The following is a 23,230-nucleotide window of genomic DNA, read 5'->3' on the forward strand; positions in this document are numbered from 1 at the left end:
TCTTTCTGTAATTTGCCTCTTGCTTCCAAAAGGGACTTGTAAAAAATTCTGGTTCACTGAGATTTCCGTTTGTTAAATTCTGGTTAATCCAGGTGCCTGTATGGACATGAAATGTGTTTTATGATGGCTTGTGTCTAAAAGAACATTACTGACCCCTAGAACAACATTCCCAAAGCCCAGTGGTGGTTGTCCAGAGCCATCCACCCTTTTAGATGATGTTCACAATCGCTGTTGGCTTTTTTTTGGCTATTTTCGGCCTTATGTTTCCTTTCCGGGTAAATCCTAGAGGCTCCCCTTTCTTTGCTGGTCTGCAGAGTTCTCTTGCGGACTCGGCCTGTTCGTGCATGGACTTATTAGCAGGCTGCATGCTGGCTCTGTCATCCTTGGCTTTTTTCAGGTAGCTCCTTCCCTTTGGATGGAAATGGGTCTTGAGATCAGGGTGGTTACACACAGAATGTGGGTGCCCTCGGCTTCTACAAATGGTTGGGGGGGAGGAAGGAGATGAGCAGAAAGAAAGATTTCTTTAAATCCTTAAAAGAATAAAAACTACTCATGGAACAATCACTCCTGCATGCTAAGGTGGCAATAATGCTGCCAGTAAAACAAATAATATATATTGATATTTTTCTTCCAAAAATTTCTATGGCCTTCATGAAGTGATCTCATGATACTAAATTCCCAGGGAGATATTACTAGTCTTATTTACCAGTGATAAAAACTGAGGTAGAGAAAACTTAAATGACTATCCAGGGTAATACATACAGTGGTCTATGGAGAAGATGGGACCAGAACCCTCATCTCTTGACTCTTTAAGTGACTTCTAGGGGATTCAAACAAATCTGTAGTACAGCTATCATAAAGTATATGATTCACAGTACAAATTTATATATATATATATATATATAAATTATTGTGCACACTACATTAATAGTGCTATAGAGATATTACGACTACACTATAGCACAATAAGAGAAAGTTATATTATTCAATATTTTAAAAAGACTCCTGCATTACTATCATACTGCCGTATACTCACAGACTATTAGCAGAGTTAAAAGTCACATCCACATTTTAGAAAGTTAGGTACACAAGCAGGTAAATTTTCTCCTGAAACTCTCAAATCCACTTATATTATAGATATCATATAAAGTGCAACAGGAACACATATTATGCAAACAATATCAAATAGCCTAAGTATAAAAAGATATACATACAGGCATTTGGATTTCCTATTTGAGGAGATATCTGTAAGCTGAAGGAAAACAAATAAGACAAAACATTACTTCACTTAAAGGCTGGATTCGGTTTTTTAAATCCTCGTTGCTTATATTTTTAAGAAACTGTATTCCCATTAAAGAAGCCGGTAACTGGTATCGGGATCACTGCCCATGGCACCATCCATCACCGCGGAGAACAAGAACGTTTCATGCTCAGCTCTGCTTACTCAGGAAGCCTCTGTGGCTCCCTGTTCTGAGATTTCCAAGAAGCCAGTATCAGCAGATCTCAAAAATTTCAAAAAGTTAAACAGCCCCTCAAGAGAACAACACTTGAAGAAACATGTTTTTAAAAACTGGAATGATGTGCCATTATTTCTTGATTGATTCAGGCTGTATTTGCAGCTAATTTACTACAGCTATGTCTGGTCACAGTGTATCAACTACGGGGAAAATTGGCATAAAATGTTTATTGCCTAAAATACATCATTTCTAAAATGAGAGCATACGAAGACCAACTCCACAAATGTCCTGAGGCCATCTATCTTTGAGGTTATTTTCCACTCTCAATAAAATATCTGCATGCACTTTTGTGGCTGGGCTCAGAATATCATTTGCAGAATAAATGATAATTATCATTTTGTGTTCCACATGTCACCAGACACTTTATAGGCAAGTGTATTTATAGCATATTCCCAACCTCCCTCATGCAGCCTTTACTGAAAGAAGTGGCGTCACATCTGCAAGCAGACTGACGGAAGAAGAGGACGACAAAGAGAATGTGGAGAAAGGGCCATCCTGGCGCAGCGTGGCCAAGACATGCATCCCTCTATACTCAAATCACCGGAGAAACCAAGCTCAGCATAACAGGATCTTCCTCCAGGTCTTCTGTGTGAAGCTTGAGCTTTAGTCAGGAGCAAATCAGAAAGCAGCTTTCTTCAGCAGACTTCTGAGGGTCACGTGCCTAGGAAGGTAAGATGGGACTCCTGCCTTCTGCCTTGGGACACAACTGAAAGTCAGCATTATTGCTGACCCTGTCCACGCTGGCTGGGTTTGGCATGAGAGTAGTAAACATGAACAGAAAAAGGCACATTCCTTGCGTGAGGGTCATGAGGTCTTGCAATATACAAAGAAGGGGGAACAGATGGCTCCGGCAAACACCAGACTGGTAGTTTCCGGGAACCCCAAAGGCATCAGCATTTCTACCCTCTTTCTCCCAGTCCGCCTGCCCCCGCTCCCCATCAGCTGGGCTCCTTGAATGGGTTTTAGTGTGTATATAAACTCTGAAAACTTACAGGGTTTTCCTTCCTTTAAATACTTTCCCACTTAAAAAAAAATTATTATTATTGAGGCATGACAAAATATGTTCAACTTCATGTATGTATGCAAGCATATAGTGTAATGATGTATTGCATATGGGTACATAATTCCCTTTGGAACTTTATGCAAAAGTTGTGTGTGTGTGTGCTTCTCTCACAGGGAAAAGGCCAACAGTGATCTGCTAGATTATGAGGCTTGGGGTGGAGGTGGGGCCGATATCACAGGCACCAAAGAATTTCATGTGCTCTCCTCCCTGTGAACACAAGAGGCCTCCACAGCCTCAGGCAGATGGAAATGCTCTTCCCACTTAGCCCAACTACCTACCTCCATTTTCTCCTGGTCCAGCTACTTTTGTCTTCTTTTTATTTAGGGAGAGGAGAGTATGAAGATGGGGATCAAGAGAGTCCTTGGTCAAGGTTTCAGGTTGAAAAAATATAAATAACCTTGCACTGAGAGCCAAATTAAGTACTTAAAAGACAAATATGGTGTCTCAGGTTATTATAGGTTTTGGGAAACTGGACACCTAGCCCTCCTCCAACTTCCCCTCTGTATATACTCAATTTTTGAGGCCAAAACCTTGGACTCATTTTTGACTCCTCACTTTCCCTCGCCAGCTAAATCTAATCCTTCAGCAAGGCCAGCTGGTCTTGTCAATTTTCCTCCAAGAACATATCCGATACCCTTCACCTCTCTCTACTCGGTTCTACCCAAGCTGCCATCCCCCCTCATCTGCCACAACAGAAGAGCTTTCTAACTTGTCGCTCATTTTTGCACCCCTCCAGTCAATTCCCCACAGAGCAGCAGAGTGATTTTGCTAAAACACAGATCACCTCCTACTTAAAACCTTCCAATGGCTTCCCCGTGTGCAGTGGAACATATGCACACTCCTTATATGACCAAGAAGCCCCCGCCTGATATGGATCCTTCCTACCTCTCTGACTTATCACCCACCACTCAAACATGCCAAGCTTGTTCCCTCCTGAGGCAGCTGCATTTCCTATTCCTTTGCCTAGAATATTCCACTTCCAAATTCTCACAGAGCTGCGTCCTTGTTATTCAGGTCACAGTGCAAATGTTGCCTCTTCAGCAAGGCTTTTTTTGAAAGCTTTTTGCTAAAGCTAAAGTGGCCATCTCAAACATATCATCTTACTTTTTTCTTTATAGTAGGATCTTCACTATACGAAATTATCTTCATTATCTGTTTGCTTATTGTGTGCCCCTCCTCCCTGAGACCAGGGACCTCATCGATCTCGTTCACAGCAGTTTCCTCAGCACCCAGTAAGCACTGCATCCCCAGTAAATATGTTAAATGAATTACTGCTAGTCCTAATTTAGCAACCTCCAGGAAATAAATGCAATGCTTAAAATAAGATTATCCAAGCTATTTCATGACCTTCCATTTGAGCAGTTCTGTGAGTGATTTTGGCAGATGAGATATTAGGTCACTTTGTGTCTAATTCGACAGCATGTTTCTGAGCATACAGACAAATTACCTGAGTAAGCATATTACATTTTTAGAAATCAGCCAGGTGAAAAAGAACATAAATGCTCAAGAGGATTAAGGGAAAGATACATATGCCGAAACATTATTTCAGAAAAGGCACTAAATATGAGGGGGAAGGAAATTCTTCTAGAGCACAAAAGAATCTTAAAGCTAGAAGACATCTTAGAAAGAAGCAATTTAACACGTCAATCTAGAAATGTCACTACTCTCTGGAGGTGGTAATGAGAAAAAGAGGGAAGAGGAGAGAGGGAGGGAACTGGGGGCTGGAAAAGAAGGGAGATGACAAGGCCACACTGTTTCTGTACAGCAGCCTTGTTGGAGATGGCAAGAGCCAGCCAGGCTCCTGACAGCATTCCCCACTGTTCTGGAGGAGGGAGCGGAGGTGGGGGGAGTCAGTCAGAAAGTTCTGCTCCATCCTGGGGTGCACTGCGGCAAGGAGCTCTCCTGCGCGGGGCTGAGGCTCCAGAAGCCCAGGCTTCTTGGTGCCCTGCACTTTCATTCAGCTGGGCCAAACAGGTTACTAAAGATACGATTCAAAGGTTTTCCTGCTAAAAGAATCCAAGTTCTTCCATAGCCACAGATACCAGAGAGGCCAGACCGAGTAGTCTGATTACATCAAAGACGTGGTGAATGTATTTTATTATGATGAAACAGACTAAGTAAAAAGGTAAAATGGGGCTTCCCTGGTGGCGCAGTGGTTGAGAGTCCGCCTGCCGATGCAGGGGACACGGGTTCGTGCCCCGGTCTGGGAAGATCCCACATGCCGCGGAGTAGCTGGGCCCGTGAGCCATGGCTGCTGAGCCTGCGCGTCCGGAGCCTGTGCTCCGCAACGGGAGAGGCCACAACAGTGAGAGGCCCGCATACCGCAAAAAACAAAAAACAACAACAACAACAACAAAAAAGGTAAAATGGTCTTAGGGTTTGTAGACTGTCTCATAACGTGGTACACTATGGTCCAAAGTAGAGTTTAGAGGACTATACATGAAAACAGGGGAAACGACATCTGCCCATACTTTCAGAAATCAAACATCTCATTCTTGGTGTTCTCAGGGCAGTGTGTTCTCCGTCCAAAAGTCAGCTCACCTCACTACAGCCTGGTCATGCCCTGCTCACAGACAGCTCTCACTTCTAAATTCACTGCTACAATCTTAACTGCACTTTATTTGATCCGAATTAGTCAACTCTTCCTTATATCGATCAAATCTGAAGAAGGCAGATGATGTCAGGTTTTGGGACACAGAGAACAAAAACAAATATTTATTAATTAAATGTCCTACCGTATTTGTATGTACATGTATATATATGTGTGTGTGTGTGTGTGTATGTATATACACATACTTATGTGTGCGTGTGTGTATATATATGTTATGTGTACACATACACACACATAATTTTATATCTATACATCTGACTAAAAGAGCTGAGATGCTGTTCAACTTTTGACTACATGATACAGCAGGATGAGAAGTAAGGACTGGCCATGTCTTTTAAAAGGTGTTCCGTTTCCAAGCTGGAAAAGTAAAGTCAGCAGAAGAAGTGAGCACAGAAATATAAATAAAGGCGAGAACTAATGGGCTTCCTTTCTTTCTCATTGCCTTCCATTATTTTCTCTGAGACCTTCTTAGCTCTGGGTTACTAATAATTTATACATTTCTTAGTTCTGGGTTACTAATAAGACTAGATACTGAAAATATCATGGCTACATTTTAATTTTAGAATTCCTAACCACCAAAGTCAGGTGATGATCGCAGAACTTAAGAGGCCAAAAGCCCTTATACAGCATCTAGTCCAACTGCTTCATTTTATAGAAGAATGATAGGCCCAGGAAGACAAACTGTCTCATCCAGTCAGAAGCAGGGTGGGAATGATCTAGAAGCCAGGCCCTCTCACCTCACATCTGGGCTCGGTGACCTCATGCCACAACCCTCCCCTGAGAGATGGCAAGGTGGAAGAAGGAGGCAGGAAAGGGCTCAGAGTGTCCCTCCAGCCGAGACTGCACTCTTGCATTTCCCAAAGAGGTGACAGGGGAATCGAGGAGGGGAATAAACGTTCCTTCTCAGGGGACCACAGACACCCACCTGGAAAATAATAAATACGTCAGGTAGCTGAAACTGCTTTGATGACAGTTACTGAAACCTCACAAACATGACACATTTACTTCCTTCCAGTCTACTTTGTTCCTGACTGGGAAGTTCTGGCGCTTGCCCAACTGTGCGGCTCGAAGGCTGAGGGAACGTTACTACAGTAGGCACCGTGTAAGATTCTTCATTTCTTTCCTTCCTCCATGTCTCTGTTCTTTCCTGCTGTCTCTCTCCCTCCGGTCTTCCTTCTTTATCCACATGCCTTTCATTTCATTCCTTCTTCGATTATTTAATCATGTATCCTGTTAATCTTGGCTTCCAGACTGCTCAACCTAAACTTTTCAATCCACCAATAGCAACCTTACTAACCTTTTGGTTAGCATAAATGTTCCCTATTTTTCTTTTCCTCATATATATAGTCCATTTGGGGGTTAGTAAAAGAATCATCTTTAAATCTTCTGGGAAGGTGGTAATAAGCATAAATAAAATTCAATGGATAATGAAAATGTTATAAATAAACCACTTTAGGTTTTCAAAAATCCATTCTTTGGCTTTGTTGTTTATACCACCAAGGAAATTGTATAGAGGGCAAATATGGCCATCCACCTCCGACACCTACAGCATGGTTATTTGTAAACACCCCACCCTCTGAAGAGACCAGGTAATCTGCATCAAGCCACTTATGAGGGCCTTCCCTGGTGGCGCAATGGTTAAGAATCCGCCTGCCAATGCAGGGGCCATGGGTTCAATCCACATCCAGGAAGATCCCACGTGCTGTGGAGCAACTAAGCCTGTGTGTGCCACAACTGCTGAGCCCACGTGCTACAACTACTGAAGCCCGCGCACCTAGAGCCCATGCTTCGCAACAAGAGAAGCCACTGCAATGAGAAGCCCGTGCACTACAACAAAGAGTAGCCCCCGCTCGCCACAACTAGAGAAAGCCCTCGCGCAGCACCGAAGACCCAATGCAGCCAAAAAAAAAAGCCACTTATGAGAGTCTGGACCTTCATCCATATTCAGGGTTCTCACTTGGGCTCTAGGCGTTTTTTAAGTCCCTGAAACCATATGTAAAATTGTATGCAAAAATGTATTATTAGCATATCACCTGTGAATTTTTCTTAGTCTTTTTGAAAATCTACTTAAAGAATGTTTCACCTATAGAGACTACCAAATAGTGTTTTCCTTCCTATTAAAGAAAAAATGTGGTTAAATTTTGCTAACTAAGAAGCATGAAAGTTTTCAGAAGATTCCTTGAAGAGCTCCAAAACAGGATAATAACTTCCAATATACTTGACACCAAGGTAGGGACAGATGATTTCTTTGTATACTTCAAACTGTCATTCTACAATATAAAAATATTTCTACCAACTCAGCTTGGTGTGGAGCTGGAGAGTGAAGAAATGGAGACCGTGCATCCAGGAATGTAGCTTACTTCCAAGTGTCTTGAACTCACCTGTATCACTTCCCCGACACAGGCATGGCCAGGGCAGTGCTTTCAAATGATGTCTAGAAAATTCCTGCAAATCATTCCCCAGTTCCCTTTTCTGCTGTCCTTGACCCCACCTGATATACCACAGCCCTCACACCTGGTGCGGGGCCTGCATGACTCACCACGTGCTCACTGGCGTCCCGGCAGAGGCCAGTGGCCTGCTGGCTGTGATAGTACTCCAACTGCTTTTCCGCCAGTTCTACCCGGTGCAGCAGGTTCTCAATAAAGTCCTGGAGCCGAGCTTTCCCCTGAACCTCCTTCTCAGCGGCTGCTTCCAGGAAATGGTTGAATGTAACCACTTCTCTGCAAGGCAAAAACATCAGAACACAAAATGGAGAAGCGAGACAGGAATTCATTCGTTCAATACATATTTACTGAGTGCCTACTATGTGTCAGGTACTGCCCTAGGCAGTATGGCCACAGCATGATAAAAGAGATAAAATTACATTTTAAGTGATACATTTAGAGGCTACATTTTAGTAGAAGAAGATAGTCACTATAAAATATACAAATAAACATATATGTCATATGGTGATAAGTGCTAAGGAGAAACAGGGCAGGGGGACAGCGAATGATGGAGGAAGGGAAGGAGTAAGTGAAACTATAGAAAGCAAAGTCAGGACAACATTTTGGATGGGGCAGCATTTGAACAGACACCAGGAAGCAAGGAACAGCCATGCAGATAGCTGGGAAGAGCAAGCCAGGTGCTCGGTGGGAATGTGCAGAATGGCCTGAGGTACAGCAAGGAGGCCTGCAAGGACAGAGCAGAGTGGGGAGGGGAGGACAGCCAGAGCAGGGAGCCAGGCGGGGCCTCACAGGTCAGTGTGCCAGATGTTATTATGAGATGGGAAACCACTGGCCACTTTTGAGAAAAGTTCTGACTTACATTTGAAAAGTCTGGCTATTGGGGAAGAAAATACAGGGAAGGAAGTATGGAAGCAAGAGACCACACTGAGCACCAAAGCATATAAAAGGAGTCACCATGTCCAATAGTGTGTATATATATATATGTTTTTTTTTTTTGCGTTACGCGGGCCTCTCGCTGTTGTGGCCTCTCCCATTGCGGAGCACAGGCTCCAGACGCGCAGGCTCAGCAGCCATGGCTCACGGGCGCAGCCACTCCGCGGTATGTGGGATCTTCCCGGACCGGGGCACGAACCTGCGTCCCCTGCATCGGCAGGTGGACTCTCGACCACTGTGCCACCAGGGAAGCCCCAATAGTATATTTTTGAGCTAAGAATGAAACAGTCCAAGAACTGCCATCTTGAGGTAGATCCAAGGTCTGTTGGGGAAGCTACGTTAGCTGACATAGGAGAAGCAATGTTCAGGTTGCCCTTCCCTAAAAAGTTGAGCAAAATACCTTTACCTACATAATTCATTATGATTCAGAAATCCAGAAAAATTTTAATAACTATATTACTATTTTATATCTTTTTATTTCTAATGCAAGTATGAAAATAATACTTTACTGAATTATAACTAAATAAGTTCTTTATAAAAAATTCAAACACATTAAAATATAATGAAGAAAATATCACCTGAAACCCCATTATCCTAAGACCACCACTGTTTACATTTTGGTAACCATCCTCACAAACATCTCTACATATACACATACAAATCAGTACTATCAATAGGTATACAGTATCAAAATTTTCTCACTTGATTTGCCTCACTTAATAAGAAATCAAGATCTTTTTGGCCATCCCCTTTGTATGTTTTGTCACACTCACTGGAGCTACTGATTTCCATAATTTCACTACCTGCTGGATATAGTATTTCCTTTATGTGTCTTTGAACTCGCAACCTTCAGAGAGCGGTCCCTCATGTTTCTGGCCATGTTCTACTCACGCAGAACCAAGATTCTAAGGACTCTGATCATTGTTCCCCTAAACTTCATTCATTTTAGATTAAAAAATCTAAATGTTTTCTTAAATCTAACCTCATGCAGTTGTTCTAGAGAGTTCATTAAATTCATTGCCTTCTCTGAATCTTCTCAACCTCCACTTGATTTTTATTTTCTGCTAAGCTCCATAATTTCTTGAGAGTAGAACTTCAGGGCTGTTCAGCTCAGGAAGTCATAGTTTCAAAGAAGGTCTTTGCAAAACAGTTGGTGGTGGCTTCCAGATCCTTTATTCTGTACAACTGGTCAGGGAGCCACTTTTACAATTAGTCATGACTTTTCTCTCATAAATATATTACATCACACTTGGCCATACTGAAACTTTTCTGACACTTCCTACAGAGTCAAACGTCTCTGTAAAATGTTATTTTATAAAATTATATATTTATAAAAACAGAAAAGAGACTGGTTCTAACAATGATTCACTCCAAAAATTGCTCATCATACCAGTCCCCTTTTTTCTAGTTTCCTATCCAGATCAAACATAAACCCAGAGCCCATAATAATTCCATTATCTTTCAGGAGCTAAGAAGTAGTCACATATAGGAAATAAGAGTCCTTTTGGAAAGTTCTCTTTCATCATTAAGTTTCAAGTTTATTTCCAGATGTTTCCGTATGAGCCCTGCATAGAAGATGTGCACTTTCCAAGCTGTTCAAGCCACGGACACAAGCCAGTTTTCAAGCTCTGCCGTCATTTGGCTCTGACCTGCCTCCTAGGTAAGTCACAAACCCCAACCAGCAGCAAAACAGTGGAGGGTCCATCCAGGTGCCACATCCAGCCCTGTCATGGTTCTTAGTTACAACTGAGAACGCTTGGATGGGATATCTTCACACAGCTCAAAAGCACCACCGAAAACAAAGCCCAGGAAATGGCTGCTCCTTCCTCTTTCCAATATCAAGGCTTCAATTCATTTGGAGTCAAGTGATGTTTAGTGGTGATGTTTGGTGACGTTTAGGATAACTGACTCATAAACCAGTCTCCAAATTGGTACTTACAGGGGAAACAACCAAAAACCCACAACCCTCTCGCCCACCAAAACCAAAAACATAGCAAAAAGAGCCAGTGTATTTTTTCAATTCATTTTGGTTTATAATATTTACTATATTTATCTCATTACAGAAATATTTCATGTTTATTATGGGAAATACAAAAAGTGACCTATGGAAGATCTAACTGAGCAGGGACTGAATCAGCTTTTTGTTCTTTGCTGTAAGCCCATCACTCAGTACAATACCTGACACGTAATATCCAATAAATATTTGTTGTAGTCAATGTTTAAAAAGGACAGGGAAGAAACAAAAAATGACCCATAATCCTACCACCCAGAGGTAACTACTGTGAACATTCTGGTGTATTTTTTCCAGTCTTTTTTTTTTCTCTGTGCATATTTACTATTCTTGAGCTCTCAGGCTGTTACAGTTTAGAATATAAGAGCAATATTTGACAGCTTAATCCCACAGAATTAACATCTCAAAAGCAAGAAAACAAATCTGAATGCAATACAGCTTATGATTGTGGCTACATTTTTAAATCATGTGATGTTTTATTACCGGTTCCATATAAAAAATTTTAAAACATTAATGCCACTAGTTGATTGTGGAGTGTTATGTTGTAAAAATGAAGCATCTTTTTCTAACCTCCCTCATTCAATTATCTTGTCCCCTAAAGCCAAGAAGTTAATACCCTTTCTTCCAAACAACCTGGCACCAATGCTAACCTAATTTCAGCTTATGGATGTTTCACATCAACTAAGAAAAAAAAAAAAAAAGACATTTAAAACAGTGATGATTTAATTTTAAAAGAGAAGTTACACGAGACAAGGGCTGGAGATGTTCATACTGAGATTCTGTTTGGGTATCTGTATTAGGTAAAAACAGGAACAGAAACTAGTGATTAATTGTGGAATAGCACATGTACACAACTTCAAATCCCCCTCTCACATCCTGTTCAGTCTGGATTAACAATATCCAGAAACGCGTCTTATTTTCCCAAGGAATCTTGTGAATTTCCTGAATGAAAAAGACAGAGATTTAACTACTTTGCATTTGTACTTTCTTTAATCATTATACTCCAAACAGTAAAATATCCATTCAAAGTGCAAGACAGACCAATGGATTTCAATGGAAGGGAGAAGGAAATGTTCGTTCACTGATGTGGTTTCAGATTCCACATTGCAGTTAACCTTTGAGAAGCTACCAACTGTCAAGCTCTGGCATAATATCAAAGCAGAATATCCACTATTCTCTCAAAAGGCTGTTAACATACCTCTCCATTTTCCTACCACATATCTGTGTGAGACTGGATTTCCTTCATCTACTTCAACCAAAACAACAAATTTGCAACACATTAAAGGCAGAACTAAGTTTCAGCTGCCTCCTATTAAATAAGCCAGGCATTAAAAGTATTCGCAAAACTTTGAAAACAATACCACTCTTTTCACTAAATTGTTTTTGGGAAAATTGTTCTTTTTCACAAAAATATGTTAACAAGTAATGGATTTAATATCATTATTTTTATATGCATTAGTGTTTTTACTTTCTAAATTTTAATTTTTAATACAGTAAATATTGATAGATAAAACCCACACAGAGAAAACTTCTTGGGGTCCTCAGATTTTTTTAAGAGTGTAAGGGGAAGCGAGGCCAAAAAGTTTGAGAACTGCTGCCATGCCATGTACAGGGTGATCCTAAACCTCAGAACTCTGGTAAGGGTGGACGACGTGGGCTAGAACTCTAGTACGATGCAGCCACAATCCATACATTTATTTACTCCATTATTCAGGAACTCAACAAACATCTACTGAATGCTACAAGGTACTGGGCTTAGTGCGAGGGCATTCATGAACCGGTGGCTGTCCTCATGAAGCTTACTGTCTAACCAGGGGTCAGCCAACTTTTTCTGTAAAGGGCCAGAGAGTAAATATTTTAGGCTCTGCAGTCCATATGGTCTCTGTTGCAACTACTCAAGTCTGCCTAGCACAAAAGAGCCACAGAGGCTGTGTAACAATAAAACTTAATTTATGGACACTGAAATTTGAATTTCATATAATTTTCATATATCATGAATTATTATTTCTCTTTTGAATTTTTTTCAAGCATTTAGAAATATAAAAACTATTCTTAGCACGGGGCTCCACAAAAACAGGTGGCAGGCTGGATCTGGCTGTCTTGCACAGACCCCTCACATAGTGGGGGAAGCAGACATTAAAAGAAACAAATACTGAAATAAGTTCAAAATTACAAAGCTGGGCTGAATGTGACTAAGAAAAAGAATAACACATGCTATCAGACAGCAGAGTAAAAGACCTGTGCGGTTTTATTTTAAGTTCTCAACCCTAACTCAGAATACTGTGTAAAGCTGGAAGGCCAGATGAGAAGATAAGGGCAAACGTGAAATTCAGTCCAGGTGTGGGTGCAGACCAGCTCTGGGGAAATTAACTGATTCTAGGCTGCTTCCAGCCCTATCTTTGACTTCTTTTTTTTTTTTTTTTTTAAAGGTTAAAAATGACTGAAATCCAGGTTTTAAGCTTCAGTGGAAAATATGCTTATTTAAAGCAATATCTGATACTAAAGGAAAAGATACCAGAATACCACTATAGTATAAGAAACTGGCCTGAAGTTCGTTATCATGCTGAATGATTTGCAGACCTAGAAATCTTTCAGTATCCTGAGATTCACAGGCATTCAGAAACAAACACAGTAGAAGAAAGCACTGAGTGAAAAAGCCCCTTCAGTACAATCAAAGTTTTATTGAGAAAAAAATATTTGTTCACTCATGCACTCATTTATTTACAGGATGGTTATAAAGGTCTAAAACATAGATAATATTTTATTTTTCACAGATTGAACCCCTTCAATTCCTTCTTCTGAGGTGGGTTAAAGATGGGTTAATTTCAAAAAATAAATCGAAGATATACTATCATGTGAACAACACACTCTAGAAGCAGGTGTAGAGATAGAGGGAAATGCACGTTAATGCACTGTGGTGTTCATTGCGATTTTACATTGGCATTGAACTATGCTTTGCTTTTGTTTGTTTGTTTGTTTTAAATATTTACTTATTTATTTTGGCTGCAAAGGGTTTTATTTGCGGCATGCTGGATCTTCGTTGCAGCATGTGGGATCTTTAGTTGCATCATGTGGACTTCTTAGTTGTGGCATGCAGACTCCTAGTTGCGGCATGTAGGATCTAGTTCCCCGACCAGGGACGGAACCCGGGCCCCCTGCATTGGGAGCACGGAGTCCTACCCACTGGACCACTACACCAGGGAAGTTCCAAACTATGCATTGTTAATGAGGGAGGACACACTGATCATATCACTCACTGTAATCTACTATCCACAAACCATTTATCATGTCTATCTCCCTACGTTTCCACCTTTCATGGACATCCTTTAGCCTTACAATCCCCTTGGGTCTCATCACTGCACATCACCTCCTTTCTGCTCCAGCATCAGTGAACTCCACTCAGCCTACAAGCCAGATGCTTTCTTCTGCAGATGCTGTTCCCTTCCCCAGGGTCCCTTCCCAAGCCCCGACTCTAATGATCCCTCTAACCTGAGGGCTCCACTCGCCTAAATGTGGGCTGGGTGACCTGCTGTATTCTCCCGCAGACCATGCAGCCTATCACAGCACACACTGCAGGGACTCGTCGTGCCACTGACGCCGTCAATCACAAAATCAGTGAGTTCAGGGCCCTGGCCTGCTCCTACACTGTGATTCCCACAGCACCTAATGTTGAGCCCAGCACACAACAGAGACTCCACAAATTTCTGCTGAATGCATGAGATGTCTAACTGCATCTCTAGACAAAAATGTTTAGCTGACTAAAAGATACTTAGGTTTCCTTGTCTCTTTTTCTAGACAAGTATTGGGGCATAAAACCAGTAAGTAACCTACAACACAGGTACCTGCTGCAGAAATGAAGGTGGGATCTAAAATTGATGCCTCTCTCCTGTTCTTTTTTGTTTTTAAACATCCAACGCTTTTTTTTTTTTTTTAAGATGTTGGGGGTAGGAGTCTTAGTAATTTATTTATTTATTTTTGCTGTGTTGGGTCTTCGTTTCAGTGCGAGGGCTTTCTCTAGTTGTGGCAAGCGGGGTCCACTCTTCATCGCGGTGCACGGGCCTCTCACTATCGTGGCCTCTCTTGTTGCAGAGCACAAGCTCCAGACGCGCAGGCTCAGTAGTTGTGGCTCACGGGCCTAGTTGCTCCGTGGCATATGGGATCTTCCCAGACCAGGGCTCAAACCCATGTCCCCTGCATTGGCAGGCAGATTCTCAACCACTGCGCCACCAGGGAAGCCCTCTCTCTCCTGTTCTTAAACAACACCTTTAACAGCTTCTTATCCCAAGGGCAAAGTTCTACCAAGTTATTTAAATTTCATTTTGCATTACTGATTTATGAACCTCTTCAGAAGTATATGAAACAGTAAAAATACCCCTGGCTAAAAATAGCCTAGCTACTGATCACAGAACACCTCAGACCGACTGTAATGTCAGCCACGAGGCAAATCATAAAGCTGGAGCCAACCACCTCCGAGCACTGGAAGCCAGGCTGCACACTCAGAGCTCGGGGTCAGCTCCTGTATCCCTGGCGGGGCCCACAGGGTGGAATCGACACCTGCCCCACATCAGGAGCCATGTCACATTTCTACTCTTGTCAGCCCTTTGCCTCATCTCTCTTTTTTCACTTCCTGGAACACACCAAAAAGTATAATATATGGTTCTAATTAAGAACTTAAAAAATAACTCTAAGGAGAAAGTCAAATTATTCTTATAAATAGATCAAAACCACATTCTAAGCCCCTCAGTCCAGACAGAAAGGGTAGTTTGGGGAGGGAAGGACAGACATGAGAGAGACAAATAGAAATTTCTTTTGGGGGGGGGGTCTCCAAATTTTACCAGATGCCATCTCTAAGAGGGAATTTTTTCGTACATTGGTTCGTAAGTCTGCATGGAACACAGCCTGGATAGAGAGGCCCCATTTACATAAATGCAGTAAAATGTGGAGCAAACAGACACCTCCCTGTCCCACTGAACTCTACATCTGACATGATTTTTCTCGGCCTGCTTCCTAGCTACGGATCAGTCTGGAGACCACGCACTGCTTTAGCTGATCAAAACCGGGAAAGACGTAATTAAGTGGCAAGAGGGTTTAGTTGTGCAAAGCAAGTTACCAAGTCAAACTTGTCCTTCAAAGGACAGCATTCTACAGCCAGCTTTGGACAGAAACCTAAATGGACATTCCTGGTTCAAGCCACCCCTCGATGTCTCTTTTAACATACCCCTAATGATGTTTAATGTCTAATTTATCCGCTTGTCTACTCCTGTCATGAAAGCAGGAACTGGACTCATTTGGGGATCACTGTATGACCAGAACCTAGAATAGTACCTGGCGCTCAGCAAGCACTCAGTAAAGATTTGTCTTCTGGCTGACACCAGGCTGGGAACAAGTCAAATGATGAAGGAAGAAGGGAGAGATTCTATCTGTCATAGCTCGCAAGGGAGCAGGATGGAAATTAGAGATGGAATTTCAAAGAGGTCCCTCACTGCCATCAAAGGCTGGTAGTGGCACGTACTCTACCCTGACGGGGAACAGACATCCAGAGGATCAAGTTAAAAGCCGTTGTTGGAAGTTACAAGTCCCAGGTTGGTGTTCCAGAAGCTTAATATCAACTATACTGATGATGCCACCATTTCCCCATTTCCCAACACCTTTGATGCCACCTGACATTTTCTTTAATCTCATCAGAAAAATAAATGATGTCACCATGGCAGCCCTCTCAACACAGCAGAGAAGCAAGCCATTCCAAAATGGGCCAGATATGGTATTACCTAAGTCTTGATACTCTGGGCAAATAGTGTATTTTCAAAAGTCTGGCTGAAGCACAGTGAATTAATGGAAAAAGCACTCAGCAGCGAGATAGGGAACTTGGGTTCCTGTTTCAGCTTTGCTACTAAATTTCTGTCCTTGTCATTCTACTGTTCTGGGCTTTATTTTCCAAATCTGTAAAATGAAGGTGGGTACCTTCCAGAACTAAAATTACACAGTCTCCTCAGGGTTCGTTTACAACAGTCACCTCTCTGATGTCCTTCAATGTCACTGTCCTCCAGCTACCAATGCAAATCCCGCTTTTCCTCCTCACTCCTTCAGTTTGGCCTCACCACATGGGAAAATGTGTTCTCTAATGTTCATCAACTTGAAACTGTGGCTTGTATGTAAGCACTTTTTCAAACTACCCTGAGTTTGAACATGGGTATGTTTTATTCTTCCTGTGTAGCGTGTAAGTTCCTTAGGGAAAAAGACCAAGAATTTCATGTCCCCCAAACACACCTAGCACAGTGCTGGGCACATCACAGGTGCTCAGTCGGGGCCTTCCAACCTTACCAACAGATGAGTGTGCAAGTAAATTTAGGATCACTGCTATTACACTGATGTTCTCCAAAGCCCAGGTCACCAACTCAGCCAGGAATCAGCTACAATCTGTCCTTTCTTGTTAAGGGACACCTTACTGCAAGGTTGGCTGGGACTGATTTACCTGATCATGGGCAGTGCTACCCTACAAGCTCTGAATACTCCTGAACAAGTAAATACAAGTACCTGTTTCCATAGGACTTTTAAAGTTGCACAAACTTTGTGAAGACAATGAGCAGTTTCTTTCTAGGATTTGCACTCCAGAAACATACAGACACCTCTCTGTGGAGGTACAATGAGACTCAGGACAAAAGTACAAAACACTGCCAGTTCAAACAGTCTCCTCTGTTACAGAGCATATATATGACTTCTGTAATCCGAGTTGATTCAACCTATAGATGGCCTCAAGGCAGAATCAGCCCTCAAGTCTTTTTTTTTTTTCAGTATGAAAGAATTTTAAAGTTATGGGGAAAATCCATAAGCAAGAGAGCCTCATGTGAATGTCAAATACTAGGTGTTTGCTTTTTTTTAAACCAAAGTTACTATCTGTGTCTTAAAGGGTCCCCAGAGTTTAAGTCAATTTCAAATGGGACTGTAACAACATACTTCTTCTCACAAATGGGCCTTGAGAGCTCGTTTGGAGGGGTTTAACAGGAGAGCACAACTCCTGGTATGTTCGTTGGCCAAGCAGGTCTTCCGTATATGAAAGGTCATCTCTTTGGTGGAAGGCTTAGCACTGTGAGGGAGTGGTGGAAGGAAGGATCGTGGCCCAGCCAGGCAGATGTAGTCAAATCACCCTGGTTTCAGTAGTGTGACAGATGGGCAGCTGGCTTGCTCTGCTCCCCATTTTGGGGTGGGGGATTTAGACACTGTAGCCACTGAGGCTGTTGGCCACAGTTGCTCTCTCAGACCAAGAGCTCCACTGTCCTTCCTGGAAAGAAGACTCTTTCAGTTCTATTTTATGTACAGAAAGAGTGATTATTTGAGGCTTGAATACAGAAATTAATGGCACAGGCCAAATGAAGGCTTAACAAAATGAAGACTTTGTTTATTTTATGTTTAAAAGTTTAAGGCAGTTTCACTGAATTTTCATTTAAGGTGTTTTTTTCAATGTCATTGCTTTTTTTCCCCTGGTAGTTCAAAAATGTCATACTAAAAATCAACTCATAATGTACCCTCAGGTATACACCTAAAAACATGAATGAAGATATATGTACAAGGACATTAACTGAGACATTATTTTTAACACCAGGAAAAATGGAACAAAACCATGTATTCATCAATAACAAACTGATTAGAATAGTATGTGTCATGATTCCACTTGGGAAAACACAGTAACTCTGTATGTGCATAAAAAGTATGTATGATTGTATGGACACAGGAAAGGTCTAGAAGGACAGTCACTGAACTAAACAGTGGCTGTCTCCAGAGGATGGGGTGGGGGATGTTTGGTGAGGAGGGAGGACTTTTAACACATACAATTTTACCCCATTAAATTTTTTTTTTTACAAGTATATTTAATTTTTTAACTGGTCCTCAGGTAACAGCACTGGATTAACCATATATAACATATTATCACTATGGATTCATGCATGGCCCACTTTTACTAAAGTTAGTTAACCAGTTATTTTTAATAATAAAGCACCCTTTGGGCTTCCCTCGTGGTGCAGTGGTTGAGACTACGCCTGCCGATGCAGGGGACACGGGTTCGCGCACGCCGCGGAGCGGCTGGGCCGGTGAGCCATGGCCGCTGGGCCTGCGCATCCGGAGCTTGTGCTCCGCAACGGGAGAGGCCACAACAGTGAGGGGCCCGCGTACCGCAAAAAAAAAAAAAAAATAATAATAATAATAAAGCACCCTTGAACACACCACCCAAAATAAAAGGTAGATCCTTGACAATAACCTACATCGAACCATATGCTCCTCCCTACCGTCTCATTGTTCTCCCATACTCCAGGCAGCCACCACCCCAAATCCCATGTCTGTTATTACCTGTGTACTTAATAAATAAAACATGACAAACAAGTAAATGCACACAATTAATTTGGTTGCCTTTTAAATTCAGTGCTCGTCAATCACACAGAAATATCACTAATTTAATTCCAGGCTTTTCTCTGCACATAGAGCAACCCCATGTGCCATTTTTTCAGTGGTGCAGTGTTAGTCACCCTGGGTGCTACAGCAGGTCAAGGCACTAGCTTCCCACCAGGGAACATCAAGAACCAAGAGAGAAACATTTTTCGATGGAGATCATCTCCCTAGGAGCAGAGTATCAATAAATCAATGGCTGATTCAAATCCGTCCTCACTACATGATTTTAAAATCATCTAGTTGAGCAGAGCAGGCTTTCCCTCTAGGTAGGCAGTAAGTATTTAGTAATAGCAAGTGATGATCTCTTTAATATATAGAGTTTCTCAGCCTCTTACCAAGTAGAGAAGCTTTAATTTACTACATTTTAAGAGAGAACACAAAATAGAAGAGTGCCACAGGGCAAAGAAAGCATGAAATTAAGACAATCTGTATAATAGAACTCAACTTATTTGAAAACCTGCCTTTTAGGCTGTTTCAGTCAATCAATTTTTACGTCCTTTGGTTCTGTGAATTCTGAGCCTCCATTTAAAATTAAATCCAACATTAAGCATTTGGGAAATAACACTGCATTGTTACATATACTTTTCTAGTTTGAGTTGAATCCATACTCATTGATAAGGAAATGCTTTTCCAAGTGTGATAATTTTTAAAGTAATAGCTTCTCTGATGACCTATAACTTATAAAAACCCGTGTGAACTCTTTGCAAGCAGGCATGACTTAGTCTAGCATTTTACAAAAAGAAAATTCTCAAACTTAAATCAGAAGAGTATGGAAATCTCAGAAGCTTCCTCTGGGTATCCTAATGTCTGCTTCTTCAAAATAAAAATTATAATTAACAGATTCTCTGCTACTGACATGTAATTAATATAGACAGGTAATCCAAAATGGCAAAGAAGCCAAAATTATTTATATTTAGAGTATACTTGAACAAGACAGCCTCTCATGTTCTTGATTTTATTGCCTGGAGACCGTCAGTGAGACGGAAAGGGTCCCCTACTACTCCCTTTCTGCCTTCCCTCTCAGCTCCCTCCCACCCCCCCTCCCCACCCCACCCATGACCACGGCCAGGAAAGGGTCCCATGAACAGACTGCACTACTCCTCTCTCTAAAAAAATTATTTGTAGTGGTTTACAGTTTCCAAAGTGAGAAGGAATTCGATTATTTCGACTTTCATGTTGCTGAGCTGGAGACCACAGTGGAGAGGGTAAATAGTATTAAAAGCCTTATGCCTCCTACATTCAACTATATCAATGGGAGATGTAGCCAAGGTACCTGCAAGTGATTAAAACCAAACCTTCCTTAACATTCGAGTGTAACTTGTGAGGGGGTGGGAAGGGCCTAAAGCAACGGGGTTAGCATCCTGTTTCAACGCCACTTACTCTTCTTTCCTGAGAAGCTCCTCTTCGGATTCCGTCAGGCGTTGCCTCAGCGCTGCGATCATCTCCACGGCCACATCCACCTGTCTGTTCAGGGCCCGCTCTCGTCTCTGCACTTCCTGCTTTTTCTGAGTCAGCTGCACAAAAGCTGCCCGAACTTCCAACAGTTCAGCCGTTTTCTGGGCCAGCTCTTTGGTGAGTTTATCGATTCTCTTCTCAATGGTCCTGTCCACAGCCTCGACCATCCGATTGAATTTTTCTCTGACATGTGCCTCGAAAGCTGCTTTGGTGTCTGAGGTGGGAAGGCCAGGACTGGACCTCAGGCCATCCAGCGAGTCTGCACGTAGGTCTACCGTAGTGTAGGTCTGCACATAGGACACAGGCCTCTCTGCCACCACCTCGAATGGCTTCCTGTCCTTGCCGTGTTCATGCGAAATGCTACACAAGTTAACATAGGGCGGTTTCTGCTTCACTATGTTGCCACAGCTCTGCAATTTTCCCTGTTTCAGGGGTTCTGAGGAACTGACTAGGTCTGTGTCTTTGAGGGACGGAAAGAGGCTGCATTTTGTCAAGAGGGTTCTTTCCTGGTAGCTGTGACTGAATTCCAGATGGGCCCTCAATGAGGACAGGCTTCTAAATCTGGTATGGTCCCCACACCTCGGGCAGCGGAATGGCAGGCACACAGCGACATTCTCAAAGGACTCCTGCCAGGGGTATCTGCTTTCCTCAAAAGCCTTCTGTTGCATTACTCTCAAAGTCCTGGGCAGGGGAGAATAAAACAGGTAATTGGCACATCTGTTTAAAAAATGCTACTGAAACGATTGTTGCTGATCATCTCCATGAGGACAGAGGCTTTTAAATTCCAAATGACTTTTGCATTTAATATCTTATTACTAAAATTAAAAACCTACAATCCATGGGCCAAATCCAGCCACATTCCACTCATTTGCATATTGTCTACTGCTGCTTTTGCCCTAAACGATAGAGGTGAGTAGTTGAGACAGAGGCTCTACAGCAGGCTAAGTCAAAACTACTTACCACTTGGCCTTTATAGACAAAGTTTGCCAAACCCTGCTTAGGATAAAAAAGGTGGGTAACATTCCCTTTCCACAGATGAGAAGACTGGAGCAAGGAGGTAAAGTGATTAATCCAAGGTCAAAGGACAGTGTCAGATTCCGACGTGGAATTCAAGTTTCCTGCCCTCCTGAATTTAGTACAGTAACTGCAAAAAAGTGTCCTATTTTACTGATGACACTGATAAGCATGAATACAAAAAAAAAAATGAGAAAAACTCACATGAATTGCCAAAACAGGTCCTAAGACAGCAAGCTCAGCAGTCTTTCCTCAAGTATAGGAAAGGTTATCACTCAAACTAGGTGCAGTGGCATTAAGCACACAATCAGCTGAAAAATTTTCAACCTGAGATTTTTGCCTTTAATTTTTTAAAAATTATTGCCATGATGATTTAAATCAAAGTGTTATCATAATAATGATGCCCCCCCAATACTCCAGATTTACTGAAATCTGGAAACCCAATATATCAAATACTATTGGACGTTAAGTGGGGCCACAGACAAGATTTTATTAAAACAGAGTGTCCTGGTTGGATTTGTCCTGTCTGTTTTAACACGAAAACCTCTAGGATGGCAAAAGTTTGAACCAGGTGGGTATCAGCATAACTCTTTTAATAACGGGAAGTTCTTATTTCCTTGCAGACATTTATTATCTTAGCCCTAGCAACAGATGACTGCTAGCAACCCGATTCCACAAGCAGCGCCTATCTATTCCCTCCAGGAAGGGTTTCTTCTTAAATGTAACAAGCGCCGGGCCCCAAAGAGAGGTCTAGACTGAGAAGTGTTGTTCCTAGGCCCCTCAGCCTCTTCAGAAGTAGAGGCACCAACGATCCCCACACAGCTAGGCAAAGCTTCCAGGTTAATAAGCCTCTGGCCCCGAAAGAGGGGACCCTCTTCCTGTGCTACACCAGGCTGTTGGACCACGGGTTTTCTGGAGACAGGATGCCAACCCTGGCCGGAAACTCAGGCCAGAGGTGAAGAAGGGGAACTCGGGATTCTAGGGAGCAAGGGGAAGGGGTGGAACCCCTGCATGGGGAAATGGGTAATCACGCACTCCGGGAGTACGCAAGGTTTCAATGGCCCAGAGGAAGCTCCAGTTCACAGGGTGGGCGGACAAGCCCTAATTTCCTCTGCCTACGCAGGGCAAGCTGGAAATGACTGTGCCTCGGGGGTCCCGGCTCTCCCCGCCCCTGCCCCGCAGCGTGCCAGCCCGTCGGTGCCAGAGTGGATACATGCGCACACGAGTCCCCGCAGGCGGGGGCCGAGAAGCCCAACTCCCCGCCGTGGTACGGGGACGGGACCTACTGCCTAGCCCGGACGGCCCCCTCTGCCGCGCCCCCTGGGCCGGGCCGCGGGCGCAGATGCCCACTTACCCGACTTGTTGCTGCCCCTGCAGCTGCTGCTGCCGCTGCCGCCGCGACGCTTCTACTGCTGCGGGTGCGAAGCGGTTTTCAGCAGAGCCGTAAATCAGGCTGAGCTGGTCCGCTCCCACCCCCCCTCCCGCGCACCCCCGCTCCGGGACGAGCGGCGTCCAGGGCGGAGCATGGCGCGGGCCAGCGGGGGCGGCGTGCGCGGTCGCCGGGGTCCCGCGCGCTGAGAGAGCTTATGCCCTGGGGGTCCCGGACTGCCGTGGTCTCGCAGGGGACACCTCTGCTCTGCTCAGCTGCCGAGAGCACCGTCTGCCCTCCTCCAGCCGTGGAGCGGGATCCGGCTCAGGATTCCACTGACATCACCGGGAGCGGTGCTGGGATCGCTCCCCTGG

At 43.1% G+C, this 23,230-nt stretch overlaps 1 protein-coding gene across 1 annotated transcript; it reads right to left on the reverse strand.

The window, feature by feature from the left end:
* Positions 1 to 136: 136 nt before the first annotated feature.
* ZNF365 (zinc finger protein 365) lies at positions 137 to 22,910 on the reverse strand. Its single transcript, XM_065894668.1, has 5 exons — positions 22,842 to 22,910; positions 20,399 to 21,154; positions 7,731 to 7,911; positions 1,215 to 1,252; positions 137 to 473 (listed from the first exon to the last, which is right to left on the reverse strand). The coding sequence occupies exons 2-5, from the start codon at positions 21,139 to 21,141 to the stop codon at positions 209 to 211; spliced, it is 1,227 nt and encodes a 408-aa protein (XP_065750740.1). The 5' UTR covers positions 21,142 to 21,154; positions 22,842 to 22,910; the 3' UTR covers positions 137 to 208.
* Positions 22,911 to 23,230: the final 320 nt, after the last annotated feature.

Source organism: Phocoena phocoena, chromosome 16, assembly GCF_963924675.1.
Source record: "Phocoena phocoena chromosome 16, mPhoPho1.1, whole genome shotgun sequence".
NCBI lineage: Eukaryota > Metazoa > Chordata > Mammalia > Artiodactyla > Phocoenidae > Phocoena > Phocoena phocoena.